This window comes from Dipteris shenzhenensis, chromosome 21, assembly GCF_047967505.1.
Source record: "Dipteris shenzhenensis isolate YYH24624 ecotype China chromosome 21, Dip_SZ_1.0, whole genome shotgun sequence".
Taxonomy (NCBI): Eukaryota; Viridiplantae; Streptophyta; class Polypodiopsida; order Gleicheniales; family Dipteridaceae; genus Dipteris; species Dipteris shenzhenensis.
The window spans coordinates 47412721-47433894 of record NC_141616.1 but is presented as its reverse complement, the minus strand read 5'-3'; the positions used below and the strand labels follow the sequence as shown (position 1 = coordinate 47433894).

Sequence of the window (21174 nt, the reverse complement as noted above, 5' to 3'; positions counted from 1 at the left end):
CCATGAGCTCAGAATTCAAGTCTTGCAAACTCTTTTCTGCGCTTGCTGTCAAAAAGAAAGCCTCCTTTTTAAGCTGGTCGGTAAGATGTGCTGCTATTTTAGCAAGTGGTTGATGAACATCCTATAGAAAGAGGGAAACCTTAACTGAGTGGTATTTTGAGGGCGTGACCATTCACTTACACAATGGACCTTATTGCGGTCCACTCTAATTCCACTACTGCTGACAAAACCGCCGCACTTGCCATAAATGTAAATTTGTCTGCTGTGGCAAAGAGTCGGTGTGTCCTTAATATTTATAGAAATTGCTTAGCATGCATCACGTGCTCCTCTTTATAATACTGTATATAAGGATATCATCAAAGAAGGTAAGCTCATAGGATCTTATTCATGAGTGCTTGGCTGCAGCATTAGTGAGGCCAAATGCATCACCTTTGACTGATATAAACCTCATTCAGTTCTAAAGACAGTTTTGCTCATCCTCCTCTTTCACCCTTATTTGATGGTAGCCTGATATTAAATAAATCTTTGTAAAGAACTTGGCACCCTTCATTCATCTAATATGTCATCAAGTTTTGGTATAGGAAACTATTCTTCAGTCATTTTTTTAAGATCCCTGTAATCACAATGCACATCCTCTAGAACCATCTTTCTTCTTCACCAAGAGGACAAGCAAGGGAAGGAAAAGGGGACTGGATGTGAGTGATAAATTCTCTGTCCAAGAGCTCCTGGATTTGTCTTGCCACCTCCTCTCTTTCAGCCTTTGAGAGCCTCTAGGGTGCTTTATTCACTGGTTTTGACCCTGGCTCCAGATTAATTGATTGGTCAATATCCCTCTTGAGGAGGTACGTGATGGGGAAGATCCGCAAAAACATATGCAAATCACTGTAGCAACTGTTTTACAATTGCATATGCGGGATAATACCCAAAAGTGCAACTGGCAACCGCTGCTTAGCCAAGATTACTTGGCACTAATTATACAGCCAGCTAAACTAGCCCCTTGTTACACTCTGAGCTAGGAAAACCCTATAGCCACAGCTTCAACACTCAGATACAAAAAGAATTCCAAGGTAGAAATCAATTTATTTGTTACATATTCCTTCAAAACTGTGTGTACGAACCAAGAATATAGTGCCTGAGAGCACCAAATGTCGCAAGATGGCAACAGCTCCGTAAAATACACGACAACTTGGATTCTAGATCTTTTTCTGCATAACCTACATGCAAACATTGTCTTCCAAGTCAGCAAAACTAGAGGGCAAGTCCTAGAGGGGCTAGGGATGATGATTTGGTAGAAAGAAGCACAATATGGCAAGGAGAGCTAGCAAGAAGCAGGAGCTGAAAAGCTATGGAAGCAAAAAAAGGTTAAGATAAATGTAGAAAGAAAAAAACTTTATTAAACTCTACTAAAGACCGATGGGTCTATGAGACTGATAGAAAACCTGATACAATGAGCAAAAAGGTGGAGCTACTAAATGAGCATCCTAACTCATGCTAAAGAATTGTGTAGGACATAGTCAATGTCATGATCATCAATGTCACCATAGTCAATACAATGCAACACAGCGCGCACGCGGCACAAAACGTCAAAGCAAGAGGCTGTGCAAGCAAAAACCCCGTGATAGATTGTTGTCTACTATCTAGAAGTGTAGCCGATCGTGATCTCCTGGCAGAGGTTCTACACCTGACAAGCGCCACAGTAACCCCGGTTGGCTGTATCCCAGGTCTAAACATAGATGAGATGTCAACGAGCATGATATGCACATATGTCCTTTGTCGAGTGTGTCGCGTCTTGGTCTCAGGGTCTCTGCCTAGCCTGCTATTTGTGATTGGGGGGACAATGTGATCTCGCTGGAAGAACTCCGTGATCACCTTCTAAGATGGGTCTGATAAGGTCTCCCATCCCTGTCTTTGTGATCTGATGAGACACTCTCTATGTCGGACTGCCTCATGAATGAAAGTCGTGAGGCACCTCTCCTTTGGGTATGAGAGGAGCCTGGAAAGAGGCCCGAAGCCATCTCTAAAGAGGTAGTAATATCGCCCACAAATCTCGTAGTAGGCTGGGCAACGGAAGGCAAAGTGCTCCTCCGACTAGACCTCATGCCGATCACACAGTGTAAAGATAAGACTCTCTCTGGGAATCCCCTCTGTCCGCCCACTCTCGATATGGAGTCAATGTGATGAAACCCGGAATTGCCCAATGGCAATCCTAAGCGAGTGTGGTAGGTGGATCTGAGGGTACCCCGCAGGACAATGTACCCCTCCTCGGAGATGTGTAGGCAATGCATTGTCCCTATAGAAGCTCAGCTTCACAAGGATCCCAGCCAAGTCTTGAATATGTGTAGCTGGAGCAAATCCTCTCGGATGTCCCAAAATGAGACAAACGGAGCGTCAATGCTATACTGAAAGGGTGGCAACTTATCTATATGGAAACCCAATCGCTCGAACCATTTAAATGTGTGCATACCAACATGTCTAATCGCCTTGAGCTGCTAATGCCATAGACGAGGACAACGCCGACCAAGATAACCTACGTCACCCTACAGTACAGGAGCCATAGTCTCGCACATGGTATAGATAAGTGATTGTATGAAATGCCGCATCTAACTGCAATGGAGATACCCCTGTTACAAACATCGTGTTGAGGAGGGGGGGGGGGGGGAGATAGAGATAGAGAGAGAGAGAGCAGGCCAGGGTGAGAAAAAAAGGAAGTTACCGATGGGTCTATGAGACTGTGAAAATCCTGATACAAGTGAGCTGTGAGGGTGGATCTACTAAACGAGCATCCACACTAATGCAGAATGCACAAAAATTCAGAACGGTAGTACTAAGCACTAAGTACAACATAGTCATGGCATGAAATCAGCGATAGAGTGCTGTCGACCACTCGAGGGTGCGGTCTTGTGACATCTCTTGGTCATAGCTCTACGCCTAACAAGGACTACAGTAACCCTTGTCGGTCGGGCTCCAATGCGAAACATGGAGGGGATATCCCCAAGTGTAATCTGCGTGTCCGTCCTCTGTCTGAGCAGTCGAGTCACTGGCTCTAGGTCCTGATCATGTCAAGGTCTCGTCTCAGGGGAGTCCACGTGATATGGCTGAAAGAACTCCGTGATAGAGCTCTGAGAGGGATTTGGCAAGGAAGATGTCTACTCCTGTCTCCGTGATCAAAGTATCCTCCCACGGTACCTGACTACCTCATGAATGAAGCCTGCCAAGCATCTCTGATCTGGATAGGAGAGGAATTGGGACAAAATCCCATAGCTATCTCTGAAGAGGCAGTAGAAATGCCCTCGGAGTTTGATGCTTTCACCTATAATTTGTGGGTTGACTATTCTCTTCAACTGTTGGATCATGCTCCCTTATGGCTGGAGTTATGTTTTGCCCACACAGTAGATTATTTGCAGCCATCAAGTGCTAGAATGCTTCACATGAACAATGCGTATCAAACTTTCACACAAGCAATTTCAGGAAGCTATCTAACTTGCTATCCGCCCTCTTCGGTTGCATGCTTATGAGGATGTGGATTATGCATGGGAGAGTTGCGGTTGTCGTGTTCAGTTAATCATTAAGGATTATGGCAAGTGGCATATGGTTGACTTACGACAAAAAAGACATTGGGCTCAGCATCAATGTCAATGCCTCACTCATATTAGTCATGACAAACATCTTACTCCTAATGAGTTAGATACTCTTTCAATAGCTCGAAATTTTTTGAACTCAAGATGATCAAAGAAAGCTTCGTAAATGGCAAATTAGAGCTAGGGTTAAGCCGTCGTTGGATAAAGGCTGTTCTTCCAAATCGTTTTTCAAGAGTTTGCATGCAGGAAGACAGAGACAATCAATTCAAAGAATTAAAAATCAGGATGGCACTCTCAATCTCAATTGGAAGATGTTTGTGTGCAGCATTTCAAACACATTTTCTCTCAGCCTGTGTTCTTTTTTGATCAGTTACAAGCGCGGTGCAGATTTCTGGATTGTGTCACTCCGATCATGACTTCCGATGTTTCTGCAGATCTTGAAAGGCCTTTTTCAGCCACTGAACTTGATGATGCTTTACCACATTTGGCAAAAGGCGAATCTCCAAGCTGGGATGGTTTAACAGTGGAATTTTTTGTGGCTTTCTGGGCTGAGTTGAAAGATATTCTTCTGAAAATGATTAATTTGGCCTGGCAGAAGCAACACCTTCCTCGTGCTTGGAAGCATGGCATGGTGAAATTGGTCCCCAAGAAACGCTTGTGTGAAACTTTCTTTGATTGCAGACCAATCACTCTGATGCTTGTTATTTATAAGCTCCTTGCTAAGATGATTGTGTATAGAGTTAAGGGGATTTTGCATCATGGATTGCATCCAAGATTTATGCTGCTCATCTGAATCGTCAACGTCGTCCTCGTCGTTGTCGTGGTTGTGCTGGCTTGATCCCTGGCCCTCGTGAGCTACGTTTGATCCCTGGCCCTCGTCGAAGCCATGTAAGCCAAATCCCTTGTCATCACCGCTCACCTCCGCTGATGGGACGTTTGAGCTTGTACCCTAAGAGTGAAACCATATTAATGTATATGCTTCTGTCTCTCGGCTCGTTTGAGTGATTTTGTATCACCCCTTTCACAAGGGAAATTTTGTAACAAACAACATTCTTTCGTAATTACTTTAAAAAAAACATTAGTGGGGCAAAACAGGGCTTGTTGTGGCCTTGTTTAGCCCCACGTTCACTGAGATTTTATTTCTAGTACCATGTCTAGAATGGGTTTTGGATCTAAAATGATCCATGTCATCTATCTTTTATATTCAGCTTACACTGCTCAATGCATAATTGGCAGACACTTGTCTAGGCCTTGGACTTTGTTCAGATCTGTGTGGCAAGGTTGCTCCTTCATTGCTTTGTTATATGCCATTGCTACACATCCATTGTTGTTATATATGGATTATCTCAATGCATAGTCTTCAACTACCTGGAGCTCAATCTTTTTTGGCACAGGTGTATGCTGATGATTCTTTTCTCATGCCGCAAAATAGTCCTGCTGAAATTAGGCTTCTCATGAGTACTCTTTCTGATTTTGGATTGGCTGCTGGTCTGCATATTAATTTTGACAAATCTAAGCTTTTGCCCTTCAAAGCTTGCGATTGGCACTCGCTTCTTTGGCTTGGTCAAATTTTGCCTCTTGATCAAATTGTCAGGCATTTGGGCTATCCTATGGGCTGGAATATTACTATTAAACAGCAAATGGTATAGGGGTGTCTGAGAAGCTTAATAAGAAATTGGATTATTGGAAATTATCTACATGGCCTCTGCATGTTCACCTCAGAATTGTACAATCCATTGTTATGGCTCATGTTCAATTCTATCTGCCGCTTTTACATTGGAATTCCAAAGACATCAATGCTTTCATGTCGCATGAGATGGAGCTTTTTTGAAAGACAAAATCTTGCAGGAAAGGTTTATTTCCCACTGTCTTCGACTGCGTTTCCCTGGTCATCGTTTTGGGAAATATTTCTAGATCTTTGGCAAGTTTACTACAGTACAGGCCCAATACTCTCTCTTTTTTCATTGGGTCAGATTCTTGGCACTATGGACCATTTGGAAGCAGAGGAATCAGGTGTTCTTGGGGCAGTCATTGCTCCAACCTTATGAGTTTTTTAGAACATCATTACGGCAATCTATGTATGATGCTTGTCATCATGATGACTTGGATGCATCATCTTTAGAGGTGTTTTCCCACTGCTTTTGATTTTTCAAAAGAGTATTTTCCTTAGACTATTCTCCTTGTAAAAACTTTTTCTTGATATAAATACAGTGGTTTCACCCCAAAAAAAAGTGGTTGTGTCTGTGTGTGTGTGTGTAGTCGACTCCATCTTATCCATTGAGTTGGCACGTGCTTCTACAAGACATGACGAACCTGCCCATAGAGGTACTTTAAACACTCAATCCATTGACCTAGTATCATGATTTCTCTATTTATCTCCATATACACGTGCTTACAATCTCTATGAATGTGCCGTCGTGCATGAATGTTGCATTTGCCAAAAAACTATGCTTTAACGAATTTTGAGTGTACGCCATCAAGTAAGCTTCTAACAACAAATTCAGACTTAACACAAGCACTGGTATATCCTCACTTTTGGGGGTACTCTTGGACTAGACTATGCGCCTTCAAAAACAACTCATTTTTGCGACCAAGCTCCAAAGCAGAAACTAAATGCGTAGGCATACACTTTAAGTGATAAGGATCCATTTCCAGCAGCCTGCAAAAATAAAAGAAACAATGCACTTGCATTAAAGTTCTAGACCTTGAAGTTAGTATTTTACAAGAAAGAAAACCTTCTTTGGTCAAAAGCAATGGCTACAATGAGCTTACGTTTTGGTTGTTTCATAACACTTCTGATACTCCCCCCTGTGGTAATAATAGTCAGATTTACAAGCTATCAAATCAGAGTTTTCCTTGAGCAAACAAACCACACCATCACTATCAGAGCAGGAGTCACTAGACTCTCTTTCCAACTCCAAGAATTTTGACTCAATTGCACTCGATTGATCATACTGTTTGGGAACATGACAACAAAAGCAAATACGTTATGGTAAATTTAATGCCTGTTTGATAATATTAGGAAAAAGATGACATACAATGAGCAAGTGATTTCAACTGATTCTACCTTTTAATTTCATCCTATTCACTTTCAAAAAGCAGCAAGGAAGACAACAATTACATAGAATTCCCATTTTTGTTGAATGTGCATGATTCCCATTCCTATCATCACATGTTGCACAAACCTCACATGCACCTCTTCATGCTACATGGGACCTATCACCATTCTTACATATGAGCAAAAAGGTTATAAATATTACATACTTTCCCCTAGGTTCCTTTTCTACTCATGTCTAAACCTACCAAATTTTAAAAGCTTTCCAAGTACGTAATGGAAAAACAAATATATCCACCAACCGCTCACCTTTTTCATATGGCAAGAATAAAGAAGGAAGAGCCACCGATCCTCTTGATCAAATTTCAATGAGGAAAGCACATTTGTCTCTGTAGGCAAAAAGTACATTTTCCACAAAACACATAAACGTCAACATAGTGAAAGAAGTACAAAAGCATGTATGTTCAGCATACATGCACGCAAATGCTAGCAACTGTGTACGAGGGAAGATCAAACTGCATGCATCTATGCACATATGCATCTCTCCCCCCCCCCCTCTCTCTCTCTCTCTCTCCCCCCAATCGAGCCACCTCACGTCAGCCATAAGTAAACTCCTCAGCAAGAAGCGAATGATACCATCAAAAGCAAATCTTGGATACATTACAAAGACACCAGGACTTCCCATTGTACCCACGAGGAGCTCAAGGTATGCATGACTGATGCCTCACACATGGTATGGGAACAACATACATACATACATACACACACATGCGAACGTGTGCGCGTGCATGTGTGTGTGTTTTTATATTTGTATTTATAAATATTTATGTCTTAGATTCACGTCCGAAATTCCAAATAAGGATTAAACGCAAGGTTGTGATACATTCATGTAAAGATACAGAATTCTTAGGGAATGCATTGATTTCAGAGAGCTCCAGAGAGGACAGAGCAGGGAATATCATAAACCTTTCCATGGCACAAGCACAATGCAATGCAGTGTCATTGTGCTTGAAATCATGTCTGAGTCATGCTGTGAGATGAAACAGGAGAGCATATACCTCCTGCAGGATAGACAGCTAGGCTAACATAGCAGAGTGAGAAGAGTCAAAATGTAAAAGGGAAGAAAAAAATGAGCCTTGAAGAACAAGTCATGTATTTACAACAGCAAAATTGGCATTAAAAGAAAGCTCAAGTGTAATTAAACCCATAAAATAGAAAGTTGGAGTGACAAAATGCTTGGTTGAGTATGCAAGCTGGCTGAAAGGGAAACAAGACACAAGGCAAAGAGCCCTTAAGGTAGAACATTGGGAACTAACACTAGCCTTGACTGGTGAAGTATGAATCCTTGAAGAGCAAGTCATGTCTTTACAGTAACAACCTTGCAGATGATCATTAAGCTGAGAGATGCCCAGGAAGAAGCAAGACTTCTGTTCATTAATTTATCATAACAGGTGTAGATAAGAGAAGGGTGCAGGATATCGGAAACCTGGAAAAGGTCTATAATACTTCATTGCTAGCTTCATAAACTTAGTATTTCCTAGGATTGCCTTTTTTTAGTCTTCAAAAAAACCCAACCTCCTTTCTGATATTGTGCATCTTTCTGCTTCTTGTTCACAGCCTTCTTGTAGACTTCTTGAGTTTGATGTATGTGCACTTTAACCTATGTGAGTACCTTCTGCACATCGTCAGAAAATTGATCAGCAGCCAATATCCTATCTTCTAAACGGTGCCTTGCAGTAGCTGAGTTGGATGGAGTTGCTATAAGGAAAACTCTGATAGAGGTGAAATTGCTCTCACTTAGTAGAGAATTGTAACTTAGTTCCTAAGTTTTCAAAGAAAGCTAACCAAAAGTGGCTTTGGAACTTAGGATCGTTGTCCAATGTGATAAGCTTATATCTAGATGAATCCAAGAACGTGCCCAAACTCATCCTCTAAAAACACAATATAGTGCAATTTCAATCTCATGATAGTCACTCATAAGATTGAAAACCATAAACTCCATCACGCATAGTAGAGACTAGCTACTATGACATCCCCACTAACATCATCAGCGCCCAACAGTGGGTGTAGACCATAGTATAAACATATGCTCTCACACATACAAATCCACACACCCACACATACTTGAGCATCCATTTATACAAAGTCCTCGTACTGAGTTTTTGTCAGACTCCAAAGGTGAAGGGCAGACTCAGGTTGGCACTAAAGGAGAAGGATAATAAAAAGGTAGTCCAAAATCTCTTCATTCAAGCTAGAATTGCTTGTGAGGACTAAATTATTTCATTTTAGTCTCTCCCAGACGAGCATCTAAATCTAGCTGATAGGGCAATGCACCACTTAATATAGAAAGAATTATAGCAATACCAGCAGGCTGCAACATGGCCGAAAATTTCACAAGGTGAAATTTGCATGTCCGCTAATACGGCCGAAGCATATATCTAGATGAATCCAGGAACATGCCCAAACTCATCCTCTAAAACCACAACATAGTACAATTTCAATCTCATGATAGTCACTCATAAGGTTGAAAACCATAAACTCCATCACGCATATCAGGGACTAGCTACTATGACATCATTAGCGCCCAACATTGGGTGTAGACCATAGTATAAATATATGCTCATACATACAAATCCACACACCCACACATACTTGAGCATCCATTTACACAAAGTCTTTGTACTGAGTTTTTGTCAACACTCCGATGTAATAGGCTTAGGTAATCCATGTAATCTAAAGATTTCCCTAATGATTCCATAGTTGTGATGTTCTTCTTACGAATGTGCTTGCTTACTAAGCCTATCTACAACCATGAGAATTGGCTCATTTTGTGTCTTAGTCTTTGGGAATCCTAACACAAAATCCATAAAAATATATTCCCATCTTTCACTAGGCTGAAGTAATCTAGGGGTCTTGCCATGATCACTCTTCAATTCTACCTCATTAAGCATTGTTGAACTAAAGTAGTTACATCCTTTCTCAATGCTCACTAATAGAAATGTCTTTCAATAATAGCAATGGTTCCTCTAATACCTAATGTCCTGCATAAGAACCACTATGCATCACTTCAAAGACTAGGGATCGAAAGGTGGATGGTAAGCACATAAAACATCCTCTAAGAAGGTACCCATCATCAATTGCATATCCCTCTAGAGAATCACCTTGTCCTTAAAATAAGTCATCATAAGTAGTCCCGAATCCTTTATCACCTTCGTAGGTGTTCTTCATCATACTAAGAGATTGCTCTTTTACTACTGAAACATAACTAACTTGGTCTACCACTTAGTGCATCAACAACTATATTCCCCTTACCAAGATGGTATCCTAATTCAGGCTGCCCAAACCCTTCAAGATATGAAGCCCATTTGATTTGCCAAGGTGAAACTACAGTTTGGGAGAACAAATGCTTAATACTCTGGCAATCTATTTTAACCTTAAAGTCGGACCCATAAAGGTAATGTTGCCATAAATTCAAGGCATGAACTATGGCTAATAATTCTTTCTCATGTGTACTGCACTTAAGTGCCGCACCTTGAAGTTTCCAACTTTCAAAGGCTATAGGATGTCCCTCTTGCATTATGGACGAACCACTAGCATCCATACATACAACAAAGAAAGACTTCTCGAAGTCTGACAAGATTTACTCAAGACCAGACATTAGAGTAAGTCTTTAAATTTTCAAAGGCACTAAAATAACTATCATCCCAATGATACACAAATTACTTCTTAAGGAAATTAGTAAGTGACAAATGCAATCTTGGAGAAGTTCAAGATGAGCCTTCTTTAATAATTGCGTAAACCAAGAAAAGTAATAAAACATCCTCTAAGAAGGTACCCATACACACCGTTCCTTTATTACTTTCACTTTGGCTAGATCAATTTGATTTCCATGTTCGTTGATGACACCAACTCCATCACTTGCATGAGATGTTGCTTGTGTTCTTCTTTACTTTGGCTATAAACAAAAATATCATCGAAGAACACAATCACAAACTTGCCTATATATGATCAAAGAACTCTTCTCATTAGCCTACAAAAGTGCCATGTGGCATATTGGGAGTTATCCCACATACATATGGTACTTGAGTGTGTGTGTCCACTCTATATGAATGTTGCACCTTCACTTGTCACATCAATCAACTTAGTGGAGCTTTTGGTCATTTAAGTGATTTCATTTTGGTTCTTGCCTTTCCTTCCATTTCATTTCATTTCCAGTTTACGACATTTTCGACTCTGGATTTCTTTGACCTTGAGGGGGAGGAATCGGTTAGACATTCGCTACTGGAGACCGATTACTCTGTTGGATACCACTTACAAGATACTTGAGTCAAGGTTGGATTTCTTTGATTCCAAAGGAGAGGGATTGGTTAGACATTCACTACTGGAGACTGATTACTCTATTGGACACCACTTACAAGATCTTACCAAGGTCTTGAGCTTGCGGTTGTGGCCCCACCTCGCGGATATCACTCACAATGCACCCAAGATTTGTTTAGAAACACAATATCTTGGTCAATATCTTCACCTTCTAGGAGGCTATTGATTGGGCGCAACCTATCACGATCCTTCTTCTGGATTTTGAGAAGGCTTATGATAGGGTGGACTGGTCTTTTTTGGAGGGCACGAGCTTTTCAGACTGATGGATTCGGGGAATTTGGGCCATGTATGCAAGCAGATGCTCATCAGCGGTCAGGCCTTCACTCTTTCTCACGCAGTTCGTCACAGCTGCCCCTTCACTCCCTTCCTCTTCCTCTTCGTGGTAGAGGTTCTAGGTTACTTTGTGCACTTTTAGGCAGCAAACTTCACATGGATGTGGTTCTTGATTCATCAGAGGGAGGAGCTACTCGACTGTACCGCACTCTTTGTGGAGGGCACGATGCAGAGCCTAGAGGAAGTCCGGGGAGCCATGAGACATATCGCTTGGCTTCTGGAGCCAAGATTAAGTGGATAAAATCAGCCAGCTTCTTCATAGCAGCTGAGGAGGTTCAAGAGATCCTTGGTTAGAAGGCTGGACTCGTCCAGTAGATTCCATGCAGACATACAACGAGATATTTAGATTGTTAGTCGATATTTCGACAAAGCAGCAGCTTGCCCAAGTACTAAAGAGTGTGAGGCAAGCGTTTGTACTAGAGCTTGGCCAAACTCTCTCTAACATATAGGGCCCTTGTGGCCAATCACATATGCTTGGCTACACCTTGGTACATAGCCGCCTGCTGGTGTTTTCACAGAGGTTGTATGAGTTAGCTCAGGCGCCTAATACACAATTTCTTGTGGGCAGGTTTGGCTGGTACAAGGAACTCTAGAGCCAGGGTCGCTTGGCAGAAGGTGATTACAGACGACCTAAAAAGTACCCAAAATCTGGGGAGATTAAAGACCTCAAGTAAACATCATATGAAATAAGAAAGGGAACACATGCATAGGGTAAAGGGATTTTAAGCCCTTAGAATCCATATACGGAGGAAGATAGATGTGATCTCCTAAGGATCTCTTGAATAATGCTATTGGAAAATATATAATCTGCTCACATCATGATTTCCAGTACCATGTTAGATCTAACACACAGCAGAAAGTAAATCGTCCATGAGATCACACCCGAGAACTCCCTCTAGGCTCTCCATCGTGCACACAACTTCACAAGTGTACAAATGAGTAGCATGCTCATATCTGAAGTAGACAGCATGATATGCCAGCCAATAACTGAATGATGATGTCCAAAGATAGGACCCAAAACAGATACAAAAGGTGCATTCACAAACCACAATACGTTGACAGTGGGGTGCTGCTTACTCGTGCTGCAACTGAGGCCACACACAGTTGCCCAATCTGCTTCTCACTCTTCTTTCGTGCGTCTCCTATGACGTCTTCAGTGGAGCCCGATATTCTCCGTCAGCACCCTTTCTGCCCTGAGGTGATCTGCTCAATTGCGCTCTTCATGAAGGCTAAGGGCTGCTGGATCTACCGGATCTGCTGGTGCCTGCACCCTGCTGGTACCTTGCATCCACCTTCTCTTGTGCAAGGAAGCACATCTGACAGCTGGACAAATGGATGGATTCTCTGCACCTTGCTTCTGCCTAGACTTGCTTGCTCTATTGCCTCAGATGAGCACTCCTGGGTGGTTGAACTGCAGCCTGCAAGTGCTGGACTTAATACATGTTCTGGCCCCAACAGGGGATTTATATAGGGGCTGGAATGCCCCTGGAGCTGGCAGACTGCATGTCAGCTCAGCTGACAGACTAAGGATTGGCCGACCCAGTCTGTAGGCTGGCTGACCAGCTGTAGGTCAGGGCATGTTAACCACCCACCCAGGTCTCATTCTAGCTGGGCTCTGCCCCAGCATTTATTGTCCACATTATGGGTATTGTACCTGCCTGTATGCAGGCCTTGTGCAGCCCTCCGGCCTCCATGCCACCTCCTTTGGAGCCACAACCTGGTTGCAAGCCTGATTTCTATCAGGGCAATGTGTGGCCCACAACACCATGGCTGTCCCTTCTAGCACAGATCTGCCCTGGAGGGTGGGTCCATGCAAAACCTAAGAAGCACAGCTGCTTGCTGTCCACACGGCAGCCTGTGTGCTGCCCATGTGGTGGCCACTTCATCCCTCAACCTTCCCCCTACTCTTCTACAGATGTCACTCCCCCATGCTCTCCTTATTTGGGGAGTTGACCCTTACATTCTGAAAAATCCATCTACTCTTGCACGGACACACCAAGACATCAAAATTTTGACAAAACATCGATATGAAGTAGAAATACTCATGTAGGAAGCAGATTTGGAGAGCTTGCATGTTACACTAGGAAGGGGTTTCAGACTAAAAAGTGACGAAAGAAGGCAACACAATGCAGATAAATCTTGAGAGAGTAGGTCCTCCAGAAAGTTTACCTGAAGACTGTCCAAATCCCAGGAAACAGATATCATCCTTTTCCTGAAAAGTGTTAAAAAACTACATTCATTCCTAGACTAATTGCCATTTCGTAAAAGACCCTCCGAAGAATTGGCTTGAACATTAAGTTGGCCAATAACTTGAGCGCAAGAAGATCTCCTACCTTCCTTCACAAAAATTAGGAGTCCGTCTGAACACCCAAACTTTATTTTCAAGCTTGAAGTGAAATAAGGTGTTGCAGAAGGAGGGAGTCAGGTGTCTTAGATTGATCTGCCATTTGGTTCTAGTACCAAGCTAACTCTCCATTGCAGTAGTAGTACGTTGGTGAGTCCAGAAAATTTATCTGAAGACTGCTGTTCAAATCCCAGGTAGCAGATATCATCCTTTTCCTGAAAAGTATTTAAAAACTACATTCATTCCTAGACTAACTGCCATTTTCTAAAAGACCCTCGGAAGAATTGGCTTGAACATTAAGTTGGCCAATAACCTGAGTGCAAGAAGATCTCCAACCTTCCTTCACAAAAATTATTAGGAGTCCGTCTGTACACCCAAACTTTATTGTCAAGCTTGAAGTGAAATAAGGTGTTGCAGAAGGAGTGAGTCAGGTGTCTTAGAGGAAGGTTGATCTCCGATTTGGTTCTAGTACTAAGCTAACTCTCCATTGCAGTAGAAGTACATCACCAACATACTTTTCTGACTAGACTGGCAAGTATCCTTCAAGAAATGCAAGGGCATTAGTAGAACTTTGAAATAAGTGATAAGAATCTTCAAGCAACAGGAAATGCCCAGCACTGCGCACGATAACAAGGCCCACCAAATTTTGAATCAGAGCTGTTAACCCTCTAAACCACTGGATTTTACGAGTTCATGTTGCAGGGCAATAACAAGTTTTTACGTAGCAGACCAATTTTATGGACCTACATAGTCTCCCAGTTACAATGATACTGCTGAAAGTCAAAACAAAACCTCAAAGGTATACAAGACTGACAGAAATTAACCTATGTCAAAATACATTGAATATAGCTAGCTAGATAGATGTAACTATTGAATGATTTTGCCAAGCAATTGAAAACATATGAAACGGCAATCACTCTTCCCTTGAAAATATATATATGATCACACGTATAGAATTCTACATGCATCATATACAAAGGAAACCTATTCTTTAATGCAAAAGAAAAAACTTGAATTAGCAGGTTAAAAAGAATTGAACACTCTTATTGAAAAGTTCTATAACCATCAAAGTGTGCCATATTGCTGGTCAGGACTCAGTATCATCTACAATAGAAACCCACTTGAACTTTGGGTGCATTTAAAAAGAGCTTGAATTCACACTTCATCATTTCTACAAAAGAAACCCCCTTGAACGTTCAGCTGCTCTTAAAAAGGACTTGAATTCACACTTTAGCATGTCTAACTCTTGTTAAAAAGCTTCTATGACAGTCAGATTGTACCTTCATCACTGGTCAGCATATGATTCTCAATAAGCCGCTCAAAAGCCTACATCCAAATCCATCATACAGAACCTACATCAGCTATTCATTTCCGAAGCAACATGGAGGTTAAATAATGAAAAATGGGCATGCCTAATACGGTACAAATACTATCCTCAACCCACATTTCTAAACAATCTGAGGTCCCATCACATAAGAAAAATAGAAAACATAGATGTATGAATGGGAATTTTTTGGTTTGAGGAATCTCCAAAAAGACTGGCCAAGCAGACTGTCCACAAATCAAGAGAAAACTGGCCATAATGAGTGAAATACCGGATCATCACAATTCCCTTTTGGAAGCAAAAAGTTGAAGCTCAGACTTCTAAGTTCTAATAGATCCACGAATCACCCAAGCCGCATCAAGGTTGAACGCTTCATGAAGTGACCAAAGGTCAAGCAATAACAAATATACACTACTAATTATGATATGGCAACAACAAATTCAAACAATTTCCTATAGCTTTTGCTAATTAAAACGGTTGAGCACTTCACCATAGATTCACAGCTTCTGTCCTCTCTCTCTTTAATTCAACACTAATAATAAAGGCATCACACTCCATTCGCTAACCTTTAAATTACTCTTAGTTTCAATTTGTTTGACTCCAAAAGTGTAATGCCACAAGGATGTAAAAAATTTCAAATGTTCAATACAAGTAGAAACCCCACTTCCTCAATCCTTGAAATCATGTGGGGTGAGATCCAAACTAGCTATATTGAAAATAGAAGCCTCAAAACACATATCACATACAAAAGTATGCCACTACATCATGTGGATATGTGGAAGAAATAAGTTGAATCTAGAGGTGCTAGAGTAAATACTTAAATCATAAATTGTACGAAGCAAACAAACATTGTTAGAATTGACACAAGAAAGCAGGATCCAAAAGTTGAAATTGTGTAGTCTAAACTTCAGATAGATGATACCATGGTTTATTGGGCACAGGAATAATGTAGAGAAATTTGGTGATGAAAAAGCAAGGAGAGGAAGAGGGAAAGGGGCAAGGGCAAAAGGCACAACAAGGGAGGGAAACGAGGCCCGAGGGGGGGGGGGGGGTGTGGAGCAGAGAGAGAGAGAGAAAGAAAGAAAGAAAGTATATTAAAGTCTTCGGAAGACTGATGGGTCTATGAGACTCTGAAAATCCTGGTACAAATGAGCTGTGAGGGGGGAGCTACCAAACGAACATCCATACCTATGCAGAATGCAAATAAATGCAAAATGATAGTGTTAAGTACAACATAGTCATGTCAATGGTCGACTACATATGGTCGACTACATATCAATCTCATCATCATCATCATCATAATTATCATCAGCATCATCAGGACATCGGGGTGGATGAGGCAATGGAGGCATGAAATCGGCGATAGAGCGCTGTCGACTGCTCATGGGTGTGGCCCTGTGACGTCTCCTTGTCATCGCTCTGCGCCTAACAAGGGCTACATTAACCCCTGTTGGCCGGGCTCCAACTCTGAATAGAGAAGGGATATCCCCAAGTGTAATCTGCGCGTCAACCCTCTGTCTAAGCTGTCGAGTCATTGGCTCTGGGTCACGATCATATCGAGGTTATGTTGCGGGGTTGGGCGGTTAGGTATGTATCCTAATGGGTAAATGAAACCCTCCTCTGTGATATGCAAGCAGTGATCTCTGTAGAAGCTGAGCTTCACTGGAAGCTCGCTCGGTCCCAGCCACGTCAAGATTGTGCGTAGCTGTAACAGATCCTCACGGATGACCTAGTTGATCTCGTGTGACAAGAGGGGAGAAAATGGAGCGTCCATACTGTACTAGAAGGAAGGGAGTCTATCCATGTGGAGCCCTAGTCGCTCAAACCATTTCTCTGTGTGTGCATACCAACATCTTTGGTCCCCTCTTGCTGAAAGTGCCATAGAGGAGGAGAATGCTAGCCATGGTAGTTTGCTGCACCCAAAAGTGTAATCCTTGTACTCCCTGACTCGATACAGACACGTGATGACCTGAAATGCCGCATCTAGTTGTAATTGGGATGACCCAAAGTCAGCCTGAATGATCAGGTGAGGAACGGATTGCTTACCGCCGCGAATCATCCGCGATAGCATGAGAACCTGTAGCCACTCCACACGATCCCACTCTATATCCAACAAGTCTAACCCCCAACAAGGGCTGCCATACATCCCTGCTGGGCGGACCAAGGAATTATTGACATTTGCAGAAGGTCTGAAAACCTATGAGGCCAAGTTACGGGCAAAGCATCCCTAGTAGGGGGACTTGAGGGGTGATGCATAACCCTCAAGATCTAATATCTGTCACGTATCAGCAACAGGTAATATAAGCTCTAAGTGGGTCCACTCATGTTCCTACAAAGAATCGGTGTCCCTAGAACATATTGGAGATATGTGACTGTCATCCCTTGCTCCGCTCTGTGGAACAACCTATGGGCATCATGAGTTAGCAAAATGTTGTGATGCTGCAATGAGTATGTCTCAATGGGACGAGAGCACGTTGGTCTTATAATATGTGATCAGCTGATGTCAAGGTCCTTCATCTACAGTCTCATGAGTCTATCTATACCTGATGACCTCACATACAAATAGGATAATGCAACACTGGTCCAGAGCACTCGATTATTTGGCACATGTCTAGAAACCCCTTGTGGAACAAGCACTGGCATTAGCCTAAGAGCTAATGGTGCATGGGGCATCTCATCCATACATACCCCTCTCTCTGCACCTCATGGATGTGGTAAAGTGCATAGTCTCTAGTCTCAAGGGTATTCTATGGCTGCCACCTCTTATTCGACCTCAATCTGGAATCAATGGAATGATGTACGGAACTAGCACTTGGTTGTCCACACACAGACACAAGAGAGAGAGAGAAAGAGAGAGAGAGAAGCTCTCTCTAGAAAGAGATGTATTGCCATCCATCCGTGCCCTGACCTTGCCAATGGCGCGATGTTAAGGTACACCCATGTCGGCCAACCGTAGAGATATGAAGAGCAATGCCATGGCTTTAATGATAACATGCACCTCATTCCAACAGCATCCAAAAGTCTGTGTACCATCCTTGTTAGTAAGCATGTGCGCACGCATGTGTGTGTGCGTGTGAAAATGAGGGGATAACAAAAATCCAAAAAGCAATAGGAGTGTGTGTGTGTGTGTGTGTGTGTGTGTGTGTAGTAGTAGTAGTAGTAGATGGTGAGAGAGGTGTGTGTGAGTGTTGGGTGATGGTGTGTGTGTGGTGTAAGAGAGAGATCCCGTGCTAGCTCTCATGCTCCCACACTGCAGCTGCTTGTTTCTCCCTCAGTTTGACGCCCTCGAGATTCCCTCGAAATTCGGGGAAAAAAATTTTCGTACTATCAAAAATCCGTATGATTCTGTCCGTACAGCCATGAAAAATCCGTACAGTCCGTACAGTTTCGTTTGTACAGTCAAAATTTTCCGTACACTTTCGTTCGTACAATAAAAAATCCGTACTGTTTGAAAATCCATACTATCAGATTTTCGTACAGATTCGTCCGTACTAATTCTGCTACTGTTGTACCTATTGTGCTTTCCTCCTTGTAAAGCTTTGCTGATTCCAAGCCTTTTCCTTGACTTGAATGGCGGGTTATTCCTATGAGAAAACCTTTCACAAAGACAAGTCGGTTTCCAACAAGAAACAAAAACAGGTGATGGATTCAGATGATTCCCTTCATGACTCTCCTGAGGCTCAACTTGTTTATGAGGTTATGCATGAAGGGTTTGAAGACACCTTCAAAGGTTGGAAAGATCCACTTCCCACCATTGGCATTATGGTGAAAGTGGATGATATCTTTGATCCAGTTAAGGAGTATGCAAAGCATGCCATTATAATTTTCTTCCCAGGACGGATGCCTGCTGCAGCAGATGTTGGGAATTGGTTGACTCGAACCCTAGGTGGTTCTTATGTCAAAAAAGTTCATTATGCAACGAGGGACATTTTTTAGATCATCATGGCTGATGAGGAGCGCCATCAGGTTTTGCTGGAGCACTTTCCTCTCTTCTATGGCCAGCAGATGGTCCATGTCCTGCCTTGGTCTCCCACCTGGGATTATCAGGCATTGATTCGGCATCGTTGCCCTGTTTGGGTAGAAGTTGTGGATTTTCCTCAATGCTTGTCTTCTCTTCTACCTAAAATTGCAGCTTCCCTCGGTAAGGTGGTATGTCCACCGCAACCCAATGGAAATTCGAATCACTTCTACACGATGGCGGAGGACGTGGTCTCCTCAATCTTTGGATCTCATGGGCTATGCCAAGAGTTCCCCTCCCCCCCTCCCCTCCCGCTTCCCGCCATCCCTCCCAATAGCAACCGACCTGCCCGATGCCTTTTCCTCGCGCATCCCATCCGGAACGGTTGCTGATCCCCCACCCTTGAGCAAGTGCAAGGCTAAGGCGACCTCACTGACCTCTCCACGACAATAGCTGGCTCACAGGACAAGCTTCCTCACACACCTTTGGGGAAGAGGGAGTAGCTGCCTAACACTCAGATTATCGCCTGCGAGCTGGGCTGCCTTTATCGAGGAAGTTTTGGAGATTGGGACCGTGGAAGTATTTGGAGTCCTTTACAAGTATCCCATGCCCTTGGAACTGACCATCCTGATCTTGCAGCCTTGAAAGGGGGTATTAGCGTGGTAGGATCACGCACCCATCCGGTTCGGGTTCTCCGATTTTTTCTAGGATACAGATCATCCCACTCCAGCTTCATATTCGGTTACTATGAATAATGTTTCCATGGGGAGTGCCTTTTACAAGCTCAAGTGGGCGCTATTTGCAGGTGCTTGCTTTGAATGCAAGCAATTTGGGCACATGGCTTCACAATGCCCTTCTTGAGCTCCACGGATGCCAGTGCAAGCTGAAATGGTTCAGCCTTTGAATAAGAATGCAAATGCCTCTTTTGTGGTAATAAACAAAGAGGTCAAACAATTTTTCTCCGTGCAAGACAAAGTCAAAGCCCTGGCTGTCTCAAATGGTAATGCTTCTTTTCATGTGCCTTTGTCCTCTCCACCTCAGGGGAAGGGGAAAAAATTTTGACTGATGGATGGCAAACTTCTCGCAAAGTCATCTCTCCCACGCGACCTTTGCCTTCTCGGACTTGGGGTGGTGCATCCTCTCATGGGAAAACACCGGACCTTGTTTCCTGAAGAAGAACTTGCTGCACTTTTGTCCTCTCCTCAAGCTGATGCTTCATTCCAGGGCACAGGCCCGGATATTGAGGTGGAAATGCAAACGTAGACAGCCCATTAGTTGCTGTATCCCATAACTATAAATATGCTTAATCATCTGAAGTGTGTTACTCTCAATGTACAGGGAATGTGTGATGGTCGCAAATGGAAACTGGTTTGGATGTATATCAGGCAATCGCAGCCTGATATAGTTGCTTTGCAAGAGCATAATCAACATATGTATGCTGGTCAGATAGGCCATTTTGCTGGTTGTGATATCTTCTATGCTGAAGAGCACTCCTTTTCATAGGAAGCTCGCGAGGTGCCAGCCAAGTTGTGTGTGTGTGCCATAAGACGTGCAACATGGGCTATAACAAAGTACAATACAACACATTAAATACCAGAAGGTAGGAGAGCGTAAGCGCTTCTCTTGCTACGACACAGAAAACAACACAGTGCAATAAACAAATCCCAAATTTCAATTGAGAGCATCAAGACTTTGTAAGTCTCACAGGATATTATCAATTCCGCTGAGTGACTATCACCTTAACTTGGTAATTTTCACACCCTACAATCCGCTTGGCAAACTGGTTCAAGGGAAGCATAACTACTTCCAACCTAGGCCAATATGCAAAACTAGTCACTAGTCAAGACATTGCTAAACTACAACAATTCATGCTGAAAATCCCCCCCAAACAAAAAAGGAAAAGCATACGCATGCACGTGCACACACTAGCATGAAAATTTCAACAAGGGCCACTATGGCTAAACCCTTAAGACTACCATGTATTAGTGAGGTATGCAGTCACCCTCTCATACTATGGAGATGGACACAACGTAATGTAACTGGGCCGATGTATTGTCATCATCAATTGATACCATGCCAATGGATCTATTAAAGTGATCTCCCCTTGGGTGCAGTGTTGTATGTGTGTCGAAGATCATAGAATGTTGTATACTCAAAGTAAGTAGGCGAGGTGTTTGTGTGTGGTCCTAGAGCTCTCGTGATCCT

At 42.7% G+C, this 21174-nt stretch overlaps 1 protein-coding gene across 2 annotated transcripts in view; it reads right to left on the bottom strand.

Annotated features, from left to right (window-relative positions):
- Nucleotides 1-21174, bottom strand: part of APC6 (anaphase promoting complex 6) — a 72655-nt gene that overhangs the window by 22482 nt on the left and 28999 nt on the right. For both annotated transcript variants that reach the window (XM_087392715.1, XM_087392716.1), the window contains 4 exons: nucleotides 14968-15013; nucleotides 6943-7022; nucleotides 6351-6532; nucleotides 6112-6237 (listed from right to left, as the gene is read on the bottom strand). In XM_087392715.1, coding sequence (XP_087248841.1) covers nucleotides 6112-6237; nucleotides 6351-6532; nucleotides 6943-7022; nucleotides 14968-15013 — 434 coding nt within the window. The remainder of the gene's footprint in view (nucleotides 1-6111; nucleotides 6238-6350; nucleotides 6533-6942; nucleotides 7023-14967; nucleotides 15014-21174) is intronic.